At 49.4% G+C, this 18,610-nt stretch overlaps 1 protein-coding gene across 2 annotated transcripts in view; it reads left to right on the top strand.

Moving 5' to 3' along the window:
* LOC142290417 (macrophage scavenger receptor types I and II-like) overlaps nucleotides 1-18,610 on the top strand; it is a 240,175-nt gene that overhangs the window by 164,268 nt on the left and 57,297 nt on the right. For both annotated transcript variants that reach the window (XM_075334377.1, XM_075334371.1), the window contains one exon: nucleotides 11,791-11,862. In XM_075334377.1, coding sequence (XP_075190492.1) covers nucleotides 11,791-11,862 — 72 coding nt within the window. The remainder of the gene's footprint in view (nucleotides 1-11,790; nucleotides 11,863-18,610) is intronic.

The raw sequence follows: 18,610 nt of genomic DNA, 5'->3' as shown, positions 1-18,610 counted from the left end.
CACTGAAGGGGTGGGTGTGTGTGGGGCCCAATTTTTGGAAAAAAGGGAGACTCCGCTTGGAGTAACCCTTGCTTACATTGTTTTTAAAAGGAGCGAAGATGAACAGAGCTGGGATCAGGAAAGACTTTGCTACCTACCCTGGTGTCATCCTGGGGACGGTTAATTATGTCGTATTTTTGAATGTGCTTGATGCAAATCTAGCTGTGAAGTGTACAACTGGGGAACAACTGCTGCCACTGAAGGGGTGGGTGTGTGTGGGGCCCAATTTTTGGAAAAAAGGGAGACTCCGCTTGGAGTCACCTTGCGGTGTTTTACATGATTTTAGAAGGGCGTGCCATGCCTATATCTGTGTGTCCTCCTCTTTTTCTTTGTCCAGCTGTTTTGTTTTCGCATGAGTATATGTCCTTGTCACTTTCCCATGTGTTTGTGTTGTGTTGTGAGTTGTTTGTCACCTTTTGGACACCTTTGAGGGTGTTTTCTAGGTGTTTTTATGTGTTTGTGATTGCCTGCCATTGTTTCCTATGCAGTTCGAGTTCGGTTCGTCGAACGTTCGACGAGCCGAACTCGAACGGGACCTCCGTTCGGCGAACCGACCTCGAGCCGACCCGGGACCGGTTCGCTCATCTCTACTCCCCAGGCCCTGCCAGGTCACCCTCTATAACCCCACCGGTGTTCCCCGGTGTCCCACGGTACCTGTGCAGCGTTGATCCCCCCACGGCCCTCTCCTTCACAATAGACGCTGCCGCATGCACAGAGCGGCTGTCAGCTCAGCTTCCTGTGTTCAGACACAGTGAGTGGTGGTTATGCATCTGTAAGCTAAATGGGCGGCACGGTGGCTCAGTGGTTAGCACTGCAGTCTTGCAGCGCTGAGGTCCTGGGTTCAATTCTCACCATGGGCACCATCTGCAAGGAGTTTGTATGTTCTCCCCGTGTTTGCGTGGGTTTCCTCCCACACTCCAAAGACATACAGCGCTATGGAATTAATAACGCTATATAAATGAATAAATTATTATTATTACTGCAATGCCCTGCTCATGAGGTAAGGAACATAATTGATCAGGAGAGCTATATACTACATTTCCAAATGGAGGGATTTGCTTTTATAGTTTCCCTGCTGAACGACTACCAAACATAAGAGTCCGTTATACACCACAAGAAAACACATCTAAATAGCGAGCTCTGTTGTTAAGTATTCATTCAGCTGGATAACTGGACTTAAAGGGGTATTCCATCTCCAAGATCCTATCCCCAATATATAGTAGGTGGAATAGCAATAATATCAGCAAATACCAATATTTGGAAATGTAGAATAGTTCTCCTGATTAGGCATGCCCTTACCTCATGAGCAGGGCATTGCAGCTTTGGTAGCAACCATTACGACATGGACTCTGCTGCTGTGGACCCGGGGAGAGTGAGTGCAGATTCATTGCACCCACACTCCTCACATGAAGGGTCCGCACTCCTAGAAAATGGGGGATACATTCCCTGAGTGTCTCCCCCCCATATTCTAGACGGTCCAGAGTCGTCGTGGGACCCCTTTATTTTTTTTCTTACAATAAATTGGTGAAAGAGGAAATGTTTTGGGGACTGTTTTTTCAAATAAATTTCTTTTGTCGATTTTTTTTTTTTTGTTAGTACTGACAGTTTATGATGTTGGGTATCTAATAGACGCCATGACATCACAAACTGCTGGGCTTGATCTCAGGTGACTTTACAGCTAGTATCAACCCGATTTATTACCCCGTTTGCCACTGCACCAGGGCACGGGATGAGCTGGGGGGAAGCGCCAGGATTGGCGCATCTACTGCTCTTTTTAGGCTGTGAAGGCCCAATAACTATGGACCTTCCCACCCTGAGAATACTAGACCACAGCTGTCCGCTTTACCTTGGCTGGTGATCCAATTTGGGGGGGACCCTACTTTTTTTGTGTAATTATTAATATTTATAAAATAATTTTAAAAAAAGAGCCTGGGGGGACCTCCACATTGGATCCCCAACCACAGTAAAGCTGCCAACTGTGGTTTTCAGGCCACAGCCGTCTGCTTTACCCTAGCTGGCTATCAAAAATGGGGGGACCCAACGTCATTTTTTTTTAACTATTTTTTAAATAGAAAAAATGAATTTGCTTCCCTGTATTTTGATTGCCAACCAAGGTAACGGCAGGCAGATGGGGGTGGCAACCCATAGCTGTCTGCTTTATCTGCACTGAGAATCAAAAATACCGCGGAGCGCTACGTCATTTTTTTAAAGATTTATTTTTACAGCACTGTGATGTCCAGCAATCAAAATACAGGGAAGCCCATTTTGTTTTTAGTTATTTAATTAAATAATTAAAAAAAATATATATGGGCTCCCGCTGCATTTTTTGTATTGCTAGCTAAGGGTAATCCAAGCAGCTACTGGCTGCTAACCCCCACTGCTTGGTGTTACCTTCACTGGCAATGGAAAATCCAGGGAAGCATTTTTTATTTTTTTTGCCAAAAAACTACAAAAAAAGGACGTGAGCTTCGCCATATTTTTGTATGCTAGCCAGGTATAGCAGGCAGGTGCTGGAAGAGTTGGATACAGCGCCAGAAGATGGCGCTTCTATGAAAGTGTCATTTTCTGAGGCGGCTGCAGACTGCAATTCGCAGCAGTGGGGCCCAAAAAGCTCAGGCCAACCTGTGCTGCAGATTCCAATCCCCAGCTGCCTAGTTGTACCTGGCTGGACACAAAAATGGGGCGAAGCCTACGTCATTTGTTTTCTAATTATTTCATGAAATTCATGAAATAATAAAAAAAGGGCTTCCCTTTATTTTTGGTTCCCAGCCGGGTACAAATAGGCAACTGGGGGTTGGTGGCAGCCGTACCTGCCTGCTGTACCTGGCTAGCATACAAAAATATGGCGAAGCCCACATAATTTTTTCAGGGGGCAAAAAACTTCTGCATACAGTCCTGGATGGAGTATGCTGAGCCTTGTAGTTCTGCAGCTGCTGTCTGTCTGTATGGAGAAGAGCAGACAGCAGCTGCAGAACTACAAGGCGCAGCATACTCCATCCAGGACAGTATGCAGAAGTTTTTTGCCCACCAAAAAAATGACGTGGGCTTATTTTTGTATGCTAGCCAGGTACAGCAGGCAGCCACGGGCTGCCTCCAACCCCCAGTTGCCTATTTGGGGCAGCCGCCCCAGAAAATGGCGCTCTCATAGAAGCGCCATCATCTGGCGCTGTATCCAACTTTTCCAACAGCCCTGGAGCCGGGTGGCTTGTTGGGTAATCATGAGTTAATACTGGCTTTGTTTTACTAGCCAGTATTAAGCCAGAGATTCTTAATGTCAGGCACGTTTGACCCGGCCATTAAGAATCTCCAATAAAGGGTTAAAAAAAAGACACCACACAGAGAAAAAATACTTTAATAGAAATAAATATACAGACACATTAGAGACTCCATCTTTATTACCCCCTGTCAGCCCTCCACGATCCATGGTCTTCTGTCTTTCTCGTTCAACAAATGCAGCTCTGCTACATCACTGCTGCATGGGGGAAGACGCTGCTTCCCGTGGAGCCTTCACTCCGTGAGAGATCAGTGCTGCTACCGGTAACAGCAGTAACGCTGACAGACGCGTTACCATAGCAATGGTGCTCCCGGAGCCGCGGTTAGCGGTGACGTTACCGCTAACTGCGTTGCTATGGCAACGGTGATCTCCGTTAATGACCGGCTGTTCCAGCCGGTCCCTAACGGAACGGGGAGTCGACCGTGTGCTAGAGCATGTCGCCGGTACACGGCGATATACAAATGTGCACCGTGTACCGGAGAGTGCAATGACAGGTCCTACATGATGCGTCATAGTCATGTGACCAGTCTGTAGCCAATGAGATAATAGCCACGTGACTGGTCACATGGCTATTTTGACGTTACGATAGGTCCTGCATCACTGCTGGCAGTGCTGGTTACCGGGAGGATTCAGCGATCATCGGATGGAATAGCGGCAGGAGACAGAGTGCAGGAGGGATCACGGGGACCGGTAAGTGTTATGGCAATGTTTATTAACTGTATGTGTACATTTATAATGCGTTTTTATGTGTTTGTGATTGCCTCCCATTATAGCCTATTGGTTCGAGTTCGGTTCGTCGAACGTTCGCCGAACTGAACTCGAACGAGACCTCCGTTCGACGAACTGAACTCGAGCCGAACCACGGCTGGTTCGCTCATCTCTAATTGTTACTAAGCCATTATACTAGCAAACACTGAGTAAACTTAGTGGCATCCTAAAAGTGGCTGTTGGACTTCCATTAGTGTCCCACTAGTGCAAATCTATTTGCAGCATTTCTGCATTGCACACTCAAGCTCATTGTTACTAAGCCATTATACTAGCAAACACTGAGTAAACTTAGTGGCATCCTAAAAGTGGCTGTTGGACTTCCATTATTGTCCCACTGTTTCAAAGCTTTTTGCAGCACCACTGCATTGCACACTCAAACTCATTGTTACTAAGCCATTATACTAGCAAACACTGAGTAAACTTAGTGGCATCCTAAAAGTGGCTGTTGGATTTCCATTATTGTCCCACTGGTGCAAAGCTATTTTCAGCACCACTGCATTGCACACTCAAACTCATTGTTACTAAGCCATTATACTAGCAAACACTGAGTAATCTTAGTGGCATTCTAAAAGTGGCTGTTGGACTTCCATTAGTGTCCCACTAGTGCAAATCTATTTGTAGCACCTCTGCATTGCACACTCAAGCTCATTGTTACTAAGCCATTATACTAGCAAACACTGAGTAAACTTAGTGGCATCCTAAAAGTGGCTGTTGGACTTCCATTATTGTCCCACTGGTGCAAAGCTATTTGCAGCACCACTGCATTGCACACTCAAACTCATTGTTACTAAGCCATTATACTAGCAAACAGTGAGTAATCTTAGTGGCATCCTAAAAGTGGCTGTTGGACTTCCATTATAGTCCCACTAGTGAAAAGATATTTGCAGCACCACTGCATTGCACACTCAAACTCATCATTATTAAGCCATTCTAATAGCAAACTATGCTGCCAGTTTAAAGGCCATAGTTGCATTGTCAGGGATAGTTATTGTTGTTTATTCTGCTGTTAATAAAGATAGACCACCGCTGAAAGGTACACCACCTCTCAATTTTTACTACCAAATTTTAAGTGCACAATCTTGTCGCACTCAAAATGAGTGTCAGAATGACAGATGCTGGTGGAAAGGGGAAGAGGCGAGTTGGAAAAGGAAAAAAAGGGTATGTCCATGTGGAAGGTGGCAAAGCTCCATTAACATCTGCTGAAGATAGACCATCTTCCAGCAAAAGTAAGATGGCTACTACTTACCATGGACAATCTGATGTGCTCCCTTTTTTACGGACACGAACAACTGGAACAAAGGTAGATGATGGCCAAAAAAAGAAAATGCTTGAATGGATCTCAAGTGGTCCAACAAGTGCCCTCTCCACTACCTCAACTACCGCATCCAAAAAACACCAGTCCTTTGAGTTGTCCTCCCAATCACACTTGCTTTCTCCCAGCTTTAAAGTCTCCATCTGCCCTGCACAGTATGGTGGAACTGAGATGGCTGAGTCTGCAGAGCTGTTCAGTCACACTATAGCCTAGGAATCATAGGACTGCTCCCAAGCTACAGTGAGTACAGACCAGGAAATGGTCTGCAGTGATGCCCAGAACCTTTGTGACTCTGATTCAGGCCCTGAGGACCACGTTTCTGAGCATAATGTTGACCCTTATTCACAAACTGTAACACCTGTTGTTATAGACAATGAGGAACATACTGATGACGATGTGACACAGATACCAGATTGGGATGACAACTTAAATATTTGATCAGGGCAAGAAGAGGCTCGGTCTGAGGGTGAGGGGAGTGCAAACACAACAATTGATGATGAAGTTCTAGATCCCACCTACTGTCAACCCACAGTCAGGCACTTGAGGAGTTCAACAGAGGCGGTGGAGGAGGATGCAACTGATGACGAAGTTACCTTGCGCCTTCCTGGACAGAGTCGGAGTACTGGTAGCATGTCTACAACTACATCCTCAGCCACCACTGTGCCTCTGAGCACTAGTCGGGGTGGATCAGCAGGTCGCATGCCCTCTAAGCCTTGCCTAGCCTGGTCCTTTTTTGACATAGCAAAAGATCGCCCAAATTATGTGATCTGTAAAATTTGTCGTGATTCTGTTAGTAGAGGGCAAAACCTCAGCAGTTTGACAACTCCTTCCATGAATCGTCACATGAATAAATATCATATGTCCCAGTGGGAAGCTCACCGTGCTCCAATGCGGCCTGGCGGTGCAAACCATCCACCGCCTGCCCCTTCCAGTGCACCCGCACGCTCTTCATCTTCTAGGACTGTGGGGACAGCTGTCACACCTGGTTTTCCATGCACAACTTCCACCACTGTAACCGCAACAGGCAGTTTGCTTGGTAGGTCGTCAGTTGGTTTGGAAGAGGAAACAAGTGCGTGTGTACAGCTCTCTCACACATCGATAGCACCAACGTTGGATGAAGGCAACATCATGTCTACGCCTGCACTTTCCTCACAAACCTGCATTTTTCCAGGGACACCCTACTCAACACCGTCTCCACACAGCAGCCAGATCTCTGTCCCTCAGATGTGGACAAATAAAAGGCCATTTCCTGCGACCCATGACAAAGCTAACAGGTTGACTTTATCCCTCTGTAAGCTCTTGGCTACCGAAATGCTGCCTTTCCGCCTGGTGGACACACAGGATTTTAGAGACCTTATGTCTGTGTGGCACCCTGGACAAGCCAGGTCGTCACAGGTACTACAACAACACACCCCACACCCCGGCTAGGCACACCGAAGTCAGACATAAATCCTTGTTGCCTCCCTCCAGGGGCTGATGTCCACACCAGGGGGTGGAGCCAGGTGGTTGGCCCCACCCACCGAGGAGTTCACAGTCCTGGAGGCGGGAAAAGGAGGAGAGAGTAGAGTGAGATCAGTTAGGGAGTTGAAGAGGGAAGTGGTAGTAGAGGAGACTGACTGTGTCCGGGTGCGTGGCCCGCGCACATACTGCAAGGTTGGCAGACGGTGGTGACCGTCTGCAGTCGAGGCTGATTGACGTGAACCGTAAGGACCGGGGACGGGCGGTGGCCTGCCGGTACCGGATTGGGGAGCGAAGAGAAGCCAGCACCATTCGGCAGGGCCTACGGACCCCGACCAGGCTAGTAGTCGCCGTAAAACCGGTCAAATCCGTTAGCGAAGGGAACCTCCGGGTTTTCCCAGCAGTCAAGACCCGATTGAAGGCAACCGCTCAAACCGAAAAGGGAAATACAGTCACAGCCAAGGCTACAGTTCCCAGGGCCAGAGCCTGCGGGCAAAAGGGGCTCCCTCAGCATCCATCCAAGCTGGGGAGCAGGTTACCGGTGGGAAGCCACCAGAACCAAGAACTTAACACAGGTGCAGGGAAAGGCAGTCACCGCCAACCTACCGGGAGAAGAACCACCGCAGCCGTCTGTGGGACCCGTCCATCCAGCCATTTGTTTTACCGGAGACTTTGCATTCATCATTGGCTGAGTGAGTACCACCGTGCCGTGCGGCACCGCGCTGTCCCCGCGACCCTGCATCTCACCAGGCCCCGTAACCCACCTGCCATTCCTCCCTCACCGGGCCCCGGGACAACCAACCCCCCTACCCACGGAGGGGAAGAACAACATCCAAGCTGCTCCCTGTCATCGCTCCCGGGATCCCTGTCCAGAGCAGCGGTGGTGTCCCAACCTCACCACAATCGTGGGTGGCGTCACGGACAATACATCCCCAAAAACATTCCTCTTTTCACTCACGGGTGAGGAGCGCCGCTCGAGTCCCCGGATCCGGCCCACTGCTCGAGCCACCGAGCAGCCAGCGAAGCAGCAGCAGTGCCGGACCCGAGCGTGGTGAGCGCAGCATCCCCTCCTCAGCCCGCGACATCTGTCGCTGTGCCCCAGTACCAGATGCCCAGTCGCCACTACTTCTCTAAGAAAGGTGTGCCTGCCCTACACCAGCATGTCGCACACAACATCACCGCTTCCTTGAGAAACTCTGTGTGTGAACGGGTGCATTTCACCACCGATACTTGGACCAGTAAGCATGGACAGGGACGTTACATGTCGCCGACTGGGCACTGGGTAACTATGGTGATAGATGGTGAAGGGTCTGCTGCACAAGTCTTGCCGTCCCCACGACTTGTGGGTCAATCCTCTGTCTGTCCAAGTTCCGCAACTGCTTCTGCCTCCTCCACCTCGTCTGGGTCCTCCACCTCCGCCCCAAGCCTGCCTGGTCAGGCCACCACCGTTCTAATTGCGCAGAAGGAATCACGCACCCCTCATTACTATGCTGGCAGCAGTCTTTAGCTTGAAATGTCTTGGAAATAAGAGTCACACAGCGACTGAGTTGTGGGCAGTTCTGGAGACTGAGTTTAATAAATGGTTGTCTCCACTCAACCTGCAGCCTGGTAAGGTCGTGTGCGACAATGCTGCAAACCTGGGTGCGGCCCTTCGCCTGGGCAAGGTGACACACGTGCCTTGTATGGCTCACGTGTTGAACCTTGTTGTCCAGCAATTTTTAACACACTATCCCGGCCTAGATGGCCTTCTGAACAGGGCACGAAAACTGTCTGTTCACTTCCGCCTTTCAACCACTGCTGCTGAGCGACTTGCATCGCTCCCGAAGTCTTTCGGCCTGCCGGTTCATCGCCTGAAATGCGATGTGCCAACACGCTGGAATTCGACTCTTCACATGTTACAGCGACTGTCGCAGCACCGTCGAGCCCTGGTGCAATACGTCATGACATATAGCCTGGGCCAACGAGATGCAGAGGTGGGGCAGATCACCCTGATGGAGTGGTCTCAGATCAAGGACCTATGCACCCTTCTGCACAGTTTCGACATGGCGACGAATATGTTTAGCGTTGCCATGCCATTATCAGCATGACAATTCCAGTCATTTACATGCTGGAGCACACGCTAAACACTATTCGGAGTCAGGGGGTGGGACAACAGGAAGGGGAGGAACTACAGGAGGATTCAAATGCGCAAGAGACAACAACATCACCAAGGTCCAGACGTTCATCATCACCAACGCGGCAGGCATGGGACCATGGGGGACAGGGATCAACAAGGGCGCATGGTAGCAGGCGAAATGTTGAGGAAGGTGCAGGAGAACATGAAGAAATGGAGGACGAACTGTCCATGGACATGGAAGACTCAGCGGATGAGGGAGACCTTGGTCAAATTTCTGTTGAAAGGTTGGGGGGAGATGTCGGAGGAAGAAAGAACGGTTAGCACCTCTATGCCACAAACACAGCGTGGACTTGGTCCGCATGGCTGCGCAAGACACATGAGCGCCTTCTTGCTGCACTACCTCCAACATGACCCTCGTATTGTCAAAATTAGAAGTGATGATGACTACTGGCTTGCCACACTATTAGATCCTCGGTACAAGTCCAAATTTTGTGACATAATTCCAGCCATAGAAAGGGACGCACGTATGCAGGAGTATCAGCAAAAGCTGTTACTCGATCTTAGCTCGGCTTTTCCACCAAAGAACTGTGCAGGTGCAGGGAGTGAATCTCCCAGTTGTAACTTGACAAACATGGGACGGTCTCGTCATCTTCAACAGTCTACCCGTACCAGTAGCACCATATCTGGTGCTGGTAACAGCAATTTTATTGAATCTTTTCATAATTTTTTTAGACCATCCTTTGCAAGGCCACCAGAGACAACAAGTCTGACACATAGTCAACGGCTGGAGAGGATGATACAGGAGTATCTCCAAATGAACATCGATGCCATGACTTTGCAAATGGAGCCTTGCTCATTTTGGGCTTCAAATCTTGAAAAATGGCCAGAGCTCTCCACTTACGCCTTGGAGATTTTGTCGTGTCCAGCTGCCAGCGTTGTCTCTGAACATGTCTTCAGTGCTGCTGGGTGTGTGCTGACAGATAAGCGCACGCGTCTGTCCAGTGACAACGTGGACAGACTAACGTTCATTAAAATGAACAAGTCATGGATCCACAAGGAATTTACTACCCCTGTGTCATCCTGGGGAGAGTAAATGCTTGTGGATTTTGAATGTGCTTGATGCAAATCTAGCTGTGAAGTGTACAACTGGGGCACAAGTGCTGCCACTGAAGGGGTGGGTGTGTGTGGGGCCCAATTTTTGGAAAAAAGGAAGACTCCGCTTGGAGTAACCCTTACTTACAGTGTTTCTAAAAATGATCCAAGATGAACTGAGCTGGGATCAGCAAAGACTTTGCTACCTACCCCGGGGTCATCCTGGGGACAGTTAAGGATGGCGTATTTCTGAATGTGCTTGATGCAAATCTAGCTGTGAAGTGTACAACTGGGGCACAAGTGCTGCCACTGAAGTGGTGGGTGTGTGTGTGGCCCAATTTTTGGAAAAAAGGGAGACTCCGCTTGGAGTAACCCTTTCTTACAGTGTTTGTAAAAATGATCCAAGATGAACAGAGCTGGGATCAGGAAAGACTTAACTACCTACCCCGGTGTCATCCTGGGGACGGTTAAGTATGGCGTATTTTTGAATGTGCTTGATGCAAATCTGGCTGTGAAGTATACAACTGGGGCACAAGTGCTGCCACTGAAGGGGTGGGTGTGTGTGTGGCCCAATTTTTGGAAAAAAGGGAGACTCCGCTTGGAGTCACCTTGCGTTGTTTTACATGATCTTAGAAGGGCGTGCCATGCCTATATCTGTGTCTCCTCCTCTTTTTCCTTGTCCAGCTCTTTTGTTTTCGCATGAGAATATGTCCTTGTCACTTTCCCATGTGTTTGTGATGTGTTGTGAGTTGTTTGTCACCTTTTGGACACCTTTTGAGGGTGTTTTCTAGGTGTTTTTATGTGTTTGTGATTGCCTCCCATTGTTTCCTATGCGGTTCGAGTGGTTCGCCGAACCGAACTCGAACGAGACCTCCGTTCGGCGAACCGATTTCGAGCCGAACCGTGACCGGTTCGCTCATCTCTAGTTGTGACTGTAAAGTCATCAAAAGGTCTCTTAATTGCAGGAGTCTAAAAGAACAAGAGAAGACAGGCTGGTATGCAGGGCTGGCAATAGGGAGAACAGAGAGCAAACTGAGCAATTTCACAGGGCCCCCTATCTCCTAGGGGCCCCAAGGGTTATATCCTGATGATAATAGTGCTTTAGGATCTTTGTGACATTATGTCATAAGACTAGGTTGTCACCAAAAAGTATCCTAATTACAGGAGACTAAAGCTGAAGATGAAATAGGCTGGTGTGCAGTGTGGATGGATGGATGGATGGATGGATGGATAATAGATGCATGGGTGGATTTATGGGTAGGTGGATAGACAGATAGATAAAAAATAGAAAGACAGATAAGAGATATGTAGATAATAGAAAGAGATAGATGACAGATAATAGGCAGATAAAGAGATGCAAATTAGATAGATACACACACGTGTTACACACAGGGTTTGGAGAATTATGTTAATGGTCCAGAATGTAATATGACTAGATTTGAATAAATGATGGGGTTTTTTTTGTTCAATAATAAATGTGGATTGTTGTTAACCTCTTCTCAACATATGACGTACTGGGTACGGTTAATCCCCACAGGCTGCCGTGGGCAGTCCGTGGCGATCCGAGTACATCTCAGCTGATTTCAACAGTTGAAATGTGTGCCTGCCAGCGCGCCACCATTATCTTAACTTGCCCACCCCAATCGGAAGTCACGTGACATGACCTTTTTACCTTTCATTTTATGCAGTTTTTATGCTCTCACAATGTGATTTCTGTGTTTTGTATTATAGGTCCCCCAGGACCAAAAGGAGAGATGGGAACCCAAGGTCCAGTTGGACTCACAGGCTTACCTGGATTCAGAGGTACATTAGTAATCATTATCTCTTACCGTACTTTAGGAATGTGATGGAATAAAGCATTTACAATATTCAAACTGAAAGAGGTAGATGATGAGAATCTCCAGACCAATATCACATGAAAAGAAGGGCTCCCTTTGTCTCTTTGTAAATCACAGAAGCCATTAATGCTGACATATGAACAATAATTTTTGTGTCAGCAAGTCAAAACTTGAAAAAGACATGAAAGTGGCTTCCAACTATGTGAAACTGAGAGTGTACTACTATACTTCCATAAAAATATTATAGTACCACTATATATCCAGCATGCTTAGAAAGCATTTGATACGTAATACCGTCCACACCAGTATGTCCATCCTAACCAGTCATGGACATGTAGTATGTGCGGACATTGTGAATGGTTACATGGATATACCTGGAAAACCCTAGTTTCTCATACCTATAAATGTGTAAGAAATCAGTGTTCTCTCCACCAGGAATTTCAGGGCCTCATTCTGCCAAATTTTTCAGGCCCCCTTGAGACTTCACCTCTTCCCAAGCTCTGCCTGTACCTCTAGAACCTTCTGCAGTCCTACCATCACTCTTGGAAAATCTCCAATTCTGCAAACAGTCAAACCTATCAAACATTAACTGCTAGTCATCATTTTGACAGTCAAAAAAAAGATGTATGTGTGACGCCCTGGACAAGCCAGGTAGTCACAGATAGAGCTCCGCATTGCACCAGTCCCCTCACTAGGTAACACCAGCCAACCATATAAAACCCTAGTCACCTCCCTCAGGGCTGGATGGACACACCAGGGGGCGGAGCCAGGCAATTGGCCACACCCACCAATGAGTTCAGAGAGCCTGAGGCAGGAAATCGGAGGAGTCTAGGGGAGGAGTTGAGGAGTTGAGTTGGAGAGTTGAGTGGAGGAGGACAGGCCTGTGTGACAGGCCTGTAGCAGACTGACAGGAGCCAGGGTAGGAGCCCGGGCACCTTTGGCTAGGAGGCATATGGATTCCTCTGCCTGCAGGAGCCGGGAAGATGGCTCGGTGGAACCGCGGTGAACCGGGACAGGATAGTGGCTCGCCGGTACCGACTCGGGGAACCGACTCGGAAACCCGGAGCACAAGAGGGGGTACTCAGACCCTGAAATGAGGTCTAGAAATTACTGGAGTGAGTTAATTAACTGATTGCGGTCTGGCCTTGAGGTCCTTTCCCACCCAAAGTCCCTCATAGAAGACAACAGCCCAACGAGGGGGATAAGCAGCCACCGCCACGGCTCAGAGATGCCATGGGCCAGCGTCTGCGGGCAAACGGGCTCTTCCGACATCTACAAGCCGGGGAGCGGACTACTGACGCTGCAAGCACAGGTAGTCCAACACTTCAAACAGGTGCAGGAGAAAGGCAGAGACCACATACCGGGTGGGGGAACCCGACTGCAGCTGGCTACGGGCACCGACCACCATCATCTTGGTTTACCAGAGACTCGAGTGTTTCATTCTAATAGTGAGTACACCAGTGCCCTCCGGCTGCCCATCTCCCTGCACCGCCAAAACACCCCCAACGGGTCCACCATCCCTACCCACGGTTAACAACTTGCTGCACAACATCTCCCCCGGGTGCCCCGTAACTGCAGCGGTGGTGCCCACCTTCACCACATCCCATCGGTGGAGTCACGAACTTAAAACACGGCTCCGGCCGTACACCTACGTCCCCCCAAACCGCCAACCCCTTTAGATCGGAGTGACCGTGGACCCCCGGGTCCGGAGACCCTCGAGCCACCCACTGGAGGTCCGGACCCAAGCGGCTCGGCTGCCGCCCAGCACGGGGTGGCACACATGCACCATTTTTCGGGTTATCAAAATTATGACCCCCCCAAAGAGAATTGTCAGCCATATGGACACACAGACATACTGAATATATATATACAGTGCTTTTTTTGCGGTGGTATGTGCCGGTACGGCGTACCGGAAAATCGTAAGAGCGCTGAGGGGCAGCACCTCTGGCTCTGTCCACATGGCTAATTTGTAAACTATACAAATTAGCCATGTGTGGAGTGGAGGCACAAGGTTAGATGCTAGAGTGTACAGGCTCCTTCCTGACATGACGTCACTACCGTCACGTGTTAGAGGCGTGGTCTAATTTAGCAATGCACGAGGCGACGCCATTGCTTCCTGCATCTCATCATTTGTGGACGCTGGTTTCTGATGCAGCGTTCTACTTCAGGACACCACGCTATGAATGTGTGCCTGCTGTGTGCCTTTTCGGGAATTTTTTGGGGGGGGCTCAGTGCTACTGTGGGCCATCTGTGGTGGGGGCCAGTGCTGCTGGGATCAGGGGGTTTGGTTCTCTGCTGGGGATGGTGGTTAGTGCTGTGATTGGGGGGGGTCGTTTCTCTGCTGGGGATGGGGGTCAGTGCTAAGATCAGGTGGGGGTCGGCTCTCTGCTGGGGATGGTGGTCAGTGCTGGGACTAGGGGAGGGTCTGTTCTCTGCTGGGGATGGTGGTCAGTGCTGGGATCAGGGGGCGGTCGGTTCTCTGTTGGGGACGGTGGTCAGTGCTGGGATCAGGGGGGGTTGGTTCTCTGCTGGGGATGGTGGTCAGTGCTGGGATCAGGTGGGGTCGGTTCTCTGCTGGGGATGGTGGTCAGTGCTGGGATCAGGTGGGGACGGTTCTCTGCTGGGGATGGTGGTCAGTGCTGGGGTGGTTCTGTGCAGGGGATTGGTGGTCAGTACTGGGATTCAGGGGGGGGGTCGGTTCTCTGCTGGGGATGGTGCTGAGTGCTGGGATTCAGGGGGGGGTCGGTTCTCTGCCATCCAGTGCCTCAACAGGTAAACAGTGCACAGGATCTCCCGACAGCACCCCCCCTCCCGCCCCTCAATCTCGGCCGCCGGCTGACATTTTCCTAGGAAGGTATTGGCCTTGGAGCAGAGGTTGTGACCCTGACACCAAGAATTAATAAAAACTGGGTAACACTGAGACTGTGTGTTAGTTGCAGCAAGCCACTAGGTAGGTTCTATAAGATATGAAGCCCCACAAAATATGCTAGCTTGTTGCTAGAAAGGTACTGGACTTGAGGCAGAAGTTGTGCCCCTGACACCGAGTATTAATCAAAATTGGGTAACACTAAGGCGGGCTTTGCACACTACGACATCGCAGGTGCGATGTCGGTGGGGTCAAATTGAAAATGACGCACTTCTGGCATCGCATGCGACATCGTAGTGTGTAAAGGCTCGATGATACGATTAACGAGCGCAAAAGCGTCGTAATCGTATCATCGGTGCAGCATCGGCGTAATCCATGATTACGCTGACGCGACGGTCCGATGTTGTTCCTCATTCCTGCGGCAGCACACATCGCTGTGTGTGAAGCCGCAGGAGCGAGGAACATCTCCTACCGGTGTCACTGCGGCTTCCGTAAGATATGCGGAAGGAAGGAGGTGGGCGGGATGTTTACATCCCGCTCATCTCCGCCCCTCCGCTCCTATTGGCCGCCTGCCGTGTGACGTCGCAGTGACGCCATACGACCCGCCCCCTTAATAAGGAGGCGGGTCGCCGGCCAGAGCGACGGTCGCAGGACAGGTGAGTCCATGTGAAGCTGCCGTAGCGATAATGTTCGCTACGGCAGTTATCACAAGGATATCGCAGCTGCGACGGGGGCAGGGACTATCGCGCTCGGCATCGCAGCATCAGCCTGCGATGACGCAGCATGCAAAGTGCCCCTAAGACTGTGTGTTAGTTGCAGCAAGCCACTAGGTAGGTTCTGTAAGATAGGAAGCCCCCCAAAATATGCTAGCTTGTTGCTAGGAAGGTACTGGCCTTGAAGCAGAAGTTGTTACCCTGACAGCAAGTATTAATAAAAATTGGGTAACACTGAGACTGTGTGTTAGTTGCAGCAAGCCACTAGGTAAGTTCTGTAAGATAGGAAGCCCCCCAAAATATGCTAGCTTGTTGCTAGGAAGGTACTGGCCTTGATGCAGAAGTTGTGATAGTAAGCCAGGAGGATTAACACTAACGGTGGATACCGTGTTGTTCCCTGGACGCTTAGCTCCTGGTAGTTACTGGACTTCCTGGATCATTTTCCTTCAGCTGAAGGCTTACTATTCTCCCGATCTTAAAATGACCACAGGTCACCGACAGGTCGACGTAAAATTATTCTGGTTTCCCATAGACTTATGTGACGCCCTGGAGCTCAGGGGTCACAGAACAACACACACACACACACACCTTCTCTGAACAGGTACACCAGTCAAACAAAACCCTTGTTGCCTCCCTCCAGGGTCTGATGTCCACACCAGGTGGGGCGGAGCCAGGCAGTTGGCCCCACCCACCAAGGAGTTCACAGGCCTGGAGGCGGGAAAAAGTAGTCAGTTCAGTTCAGTTCAGAGTGGAGTGGAGTGAAGTGGACAAAAGTTGAGGAGTAGAGGTGGAAGTGAGAGGAGAAGGACTGTGAGTGTCTGGGTTGGAGCCTAGGCACCATCAGCAAGGTTGGCAGACGGTGGTGGCCGTCTGCAGAAGTTGGTGAAGGTCAGCGGAACCGTAGGACCGGGGTCGGGCGGTGGCCCGCCGGTACTGAACCGGGTAGCAGATTGAAGCCAAGCACCAAGGCAGGGTACTCAGACCCCGACTAGGCTCGGAAGCCGCCGTAAAGGTCAAATTCTCTGATTGCGGTTTGGACCTCAGGGGTTCATTCCCAAACAAGTCCCGTCAGAAGGCAACAGCCCAACCCGTCTGGATAAGAGCCACCGCCAAGGGCCAGAGATCCAAGGGCCAGCGCCTGCGGGCAAAACGGACTCTCCCAACATGTACACGCTGGGGAGCGGACTACCCGTGGTAAGCCATAGGAGTCAAACACACACACATAGGTGCAGGAAACGACAGCCACCATCAACCCGTCCGGGGAAAGTGAAGACACCGCACCTGACTGTGGGCCTCGTCCATCCAGCCGTTTGGTTTACCAGAGACTCTGTCCTTTTCTACCTGAGTGAGTACAACAGTGCCATCCGGCATCGCGCTGCACCGCAACGTTGCACCCGCGCCCACGCTGCCTCCCCGCATCGGCACCTGCACCTATACCTCCTCACTACTCCCTAACCGGGGCCCCGGGACCAACAGCCCCTACCCACAGAGGGGTCAACACCTTAGCTGCTCTCCGCCATCGCTCCCGGGATTCCCCATCACCAGCAGCGGTGGTGCCCACCATCACCACAACCCCGTAGGTATTCGCCGGCTATCCGTCGAAGCGAATAATAGGGTATTCGATCATCCCTATTAGTAAACCATTTAGTCCCTTTAACTCTAAAAAACAGATCTGACATCAGGGGCAAAGGATACTGATATTTACAGTGATTTTAGTAAGGAGGTGATAGTCAATACAAGGTCTCAATGACCCATCCTTCTTGGAAACAAAGAAAAAACTGGCACCCAGGGGTGAAGATGACGGTCTAATATGACCTTTTTCCAATAACTCCTTAATATAAATTTCGCATAGCATCATGTTCGGGCACAGACAAAAAATCCGTCCCTTGGGAAATTTGCAACCTGGCACTATTTCAATGGCACAATCACACTCCCCATGGGGAAGCAAGGAATCAGATCCAGTCTCATTAAATACATCAAGGAAGTCCGACAAATATTCAGGTATATCATGTGTCCGAACAGAAATAGACAACACAGAAATATCATTATGCACACATTGACAACCCCAACTAACCACAGACAAGGATTTCCAATCTAGAACTGGATTATGAACCTGCAGCCAAGGGAATCCTAGTACCAAAATATCATGCAAGTTGTGTAGTACCAAAAACTTACAATTCTCCTGATGAGCTGGTGCAACCCTCATAGTCACTTGGGTCCAAAATTGGGGTTTATTCTCAGCTAAGGGAGTAGCATCAATGCCCCTTAAAGGAATAGGAGTTTGCAAAGGCAAAGGTACCATGGGAAAGTCACAACTTTTAGCAAACCCAAAATCCATTAAGTTCAGAGTGGCCGCTGATTCAAGAAAAGCCATAGCAGAAAACGAGGATAACGAGCAAATTAAAAAGACTGACAAAAGAAATTTAGGTTGTACAGTACCCACAGTAAATGAACGCGTAAATCTCTTTTAGGGCAAACATAGTGTGAGAAGCATCTCAACAATAGAAACACAACTTGTTTCTCCATCTAAAACCCTATCGCACAGTATTAGAGAGAACCCTATCACACTGCATAGGCTCCTAAGACTGTTCTGCAAGCAATACATCAGCACGTATCATTTTGCGCTCACAAAACGTCTATCAATCTGACTGGCTAAAGTCATAGAGGCATCGAGACCAGAACAGATAGCAAATCCCACCATAACATCTTTCATAGTATCTGAAGACCCTTCCGAAAAAGTGCCGCAAGTGCATTATCATTCCATTTGGTAAGGACCACCCATTTTCCGAATCTCTGGCAAAAAATTTCAGCGGAATCCTGACCCTGGATCAATGCCATCAAGGCTTTCTCAGCTTCACCTACAAAATTAGGTTCATCCTACAACAATCCCAGGGCCTGAAAAACAGGAATCCAAATCAGCAAGAATCGGATCACCAGGTACCAAGGAAAAGGCCCAGTCCTGAGGGTCACCGTGCAACAAGGAGATGACAATCCTAACCTGCTGCATGGGACTCCCTGAGGACTTAGGTCCTAAGGCAAAAAATAATTTACAATTATTTTTAAAGTTCAGGAATTTAGACCTATCCCCCAAGAACAATTCAGGAACGGGAATTTTAGGTTCTTCCACAGGAGTC

The sequence above is a fragment of the Anomaloglossus baeobatrachus genome, chromosome 1 (genome assembly GCF_048569485.1).
Source record: "Anomaloglossus baeobatrachus isolate aAnoBae1 chromosome 1, aAnoBae1.hap1, whole genome shotgun sequence".
Lineage (NCBI taxonomy): Eukaryota > Metazoa > Chordata > Amphibia > Anura > Aromobatidae > Anomaloglossus > Anomaloglossus baeobatrachus.
The sequence above is the reverse complement of the archived record's forward strand: the minus strand, read 5'-3'. Positions and strand labels throughout refer to the sequence as shown.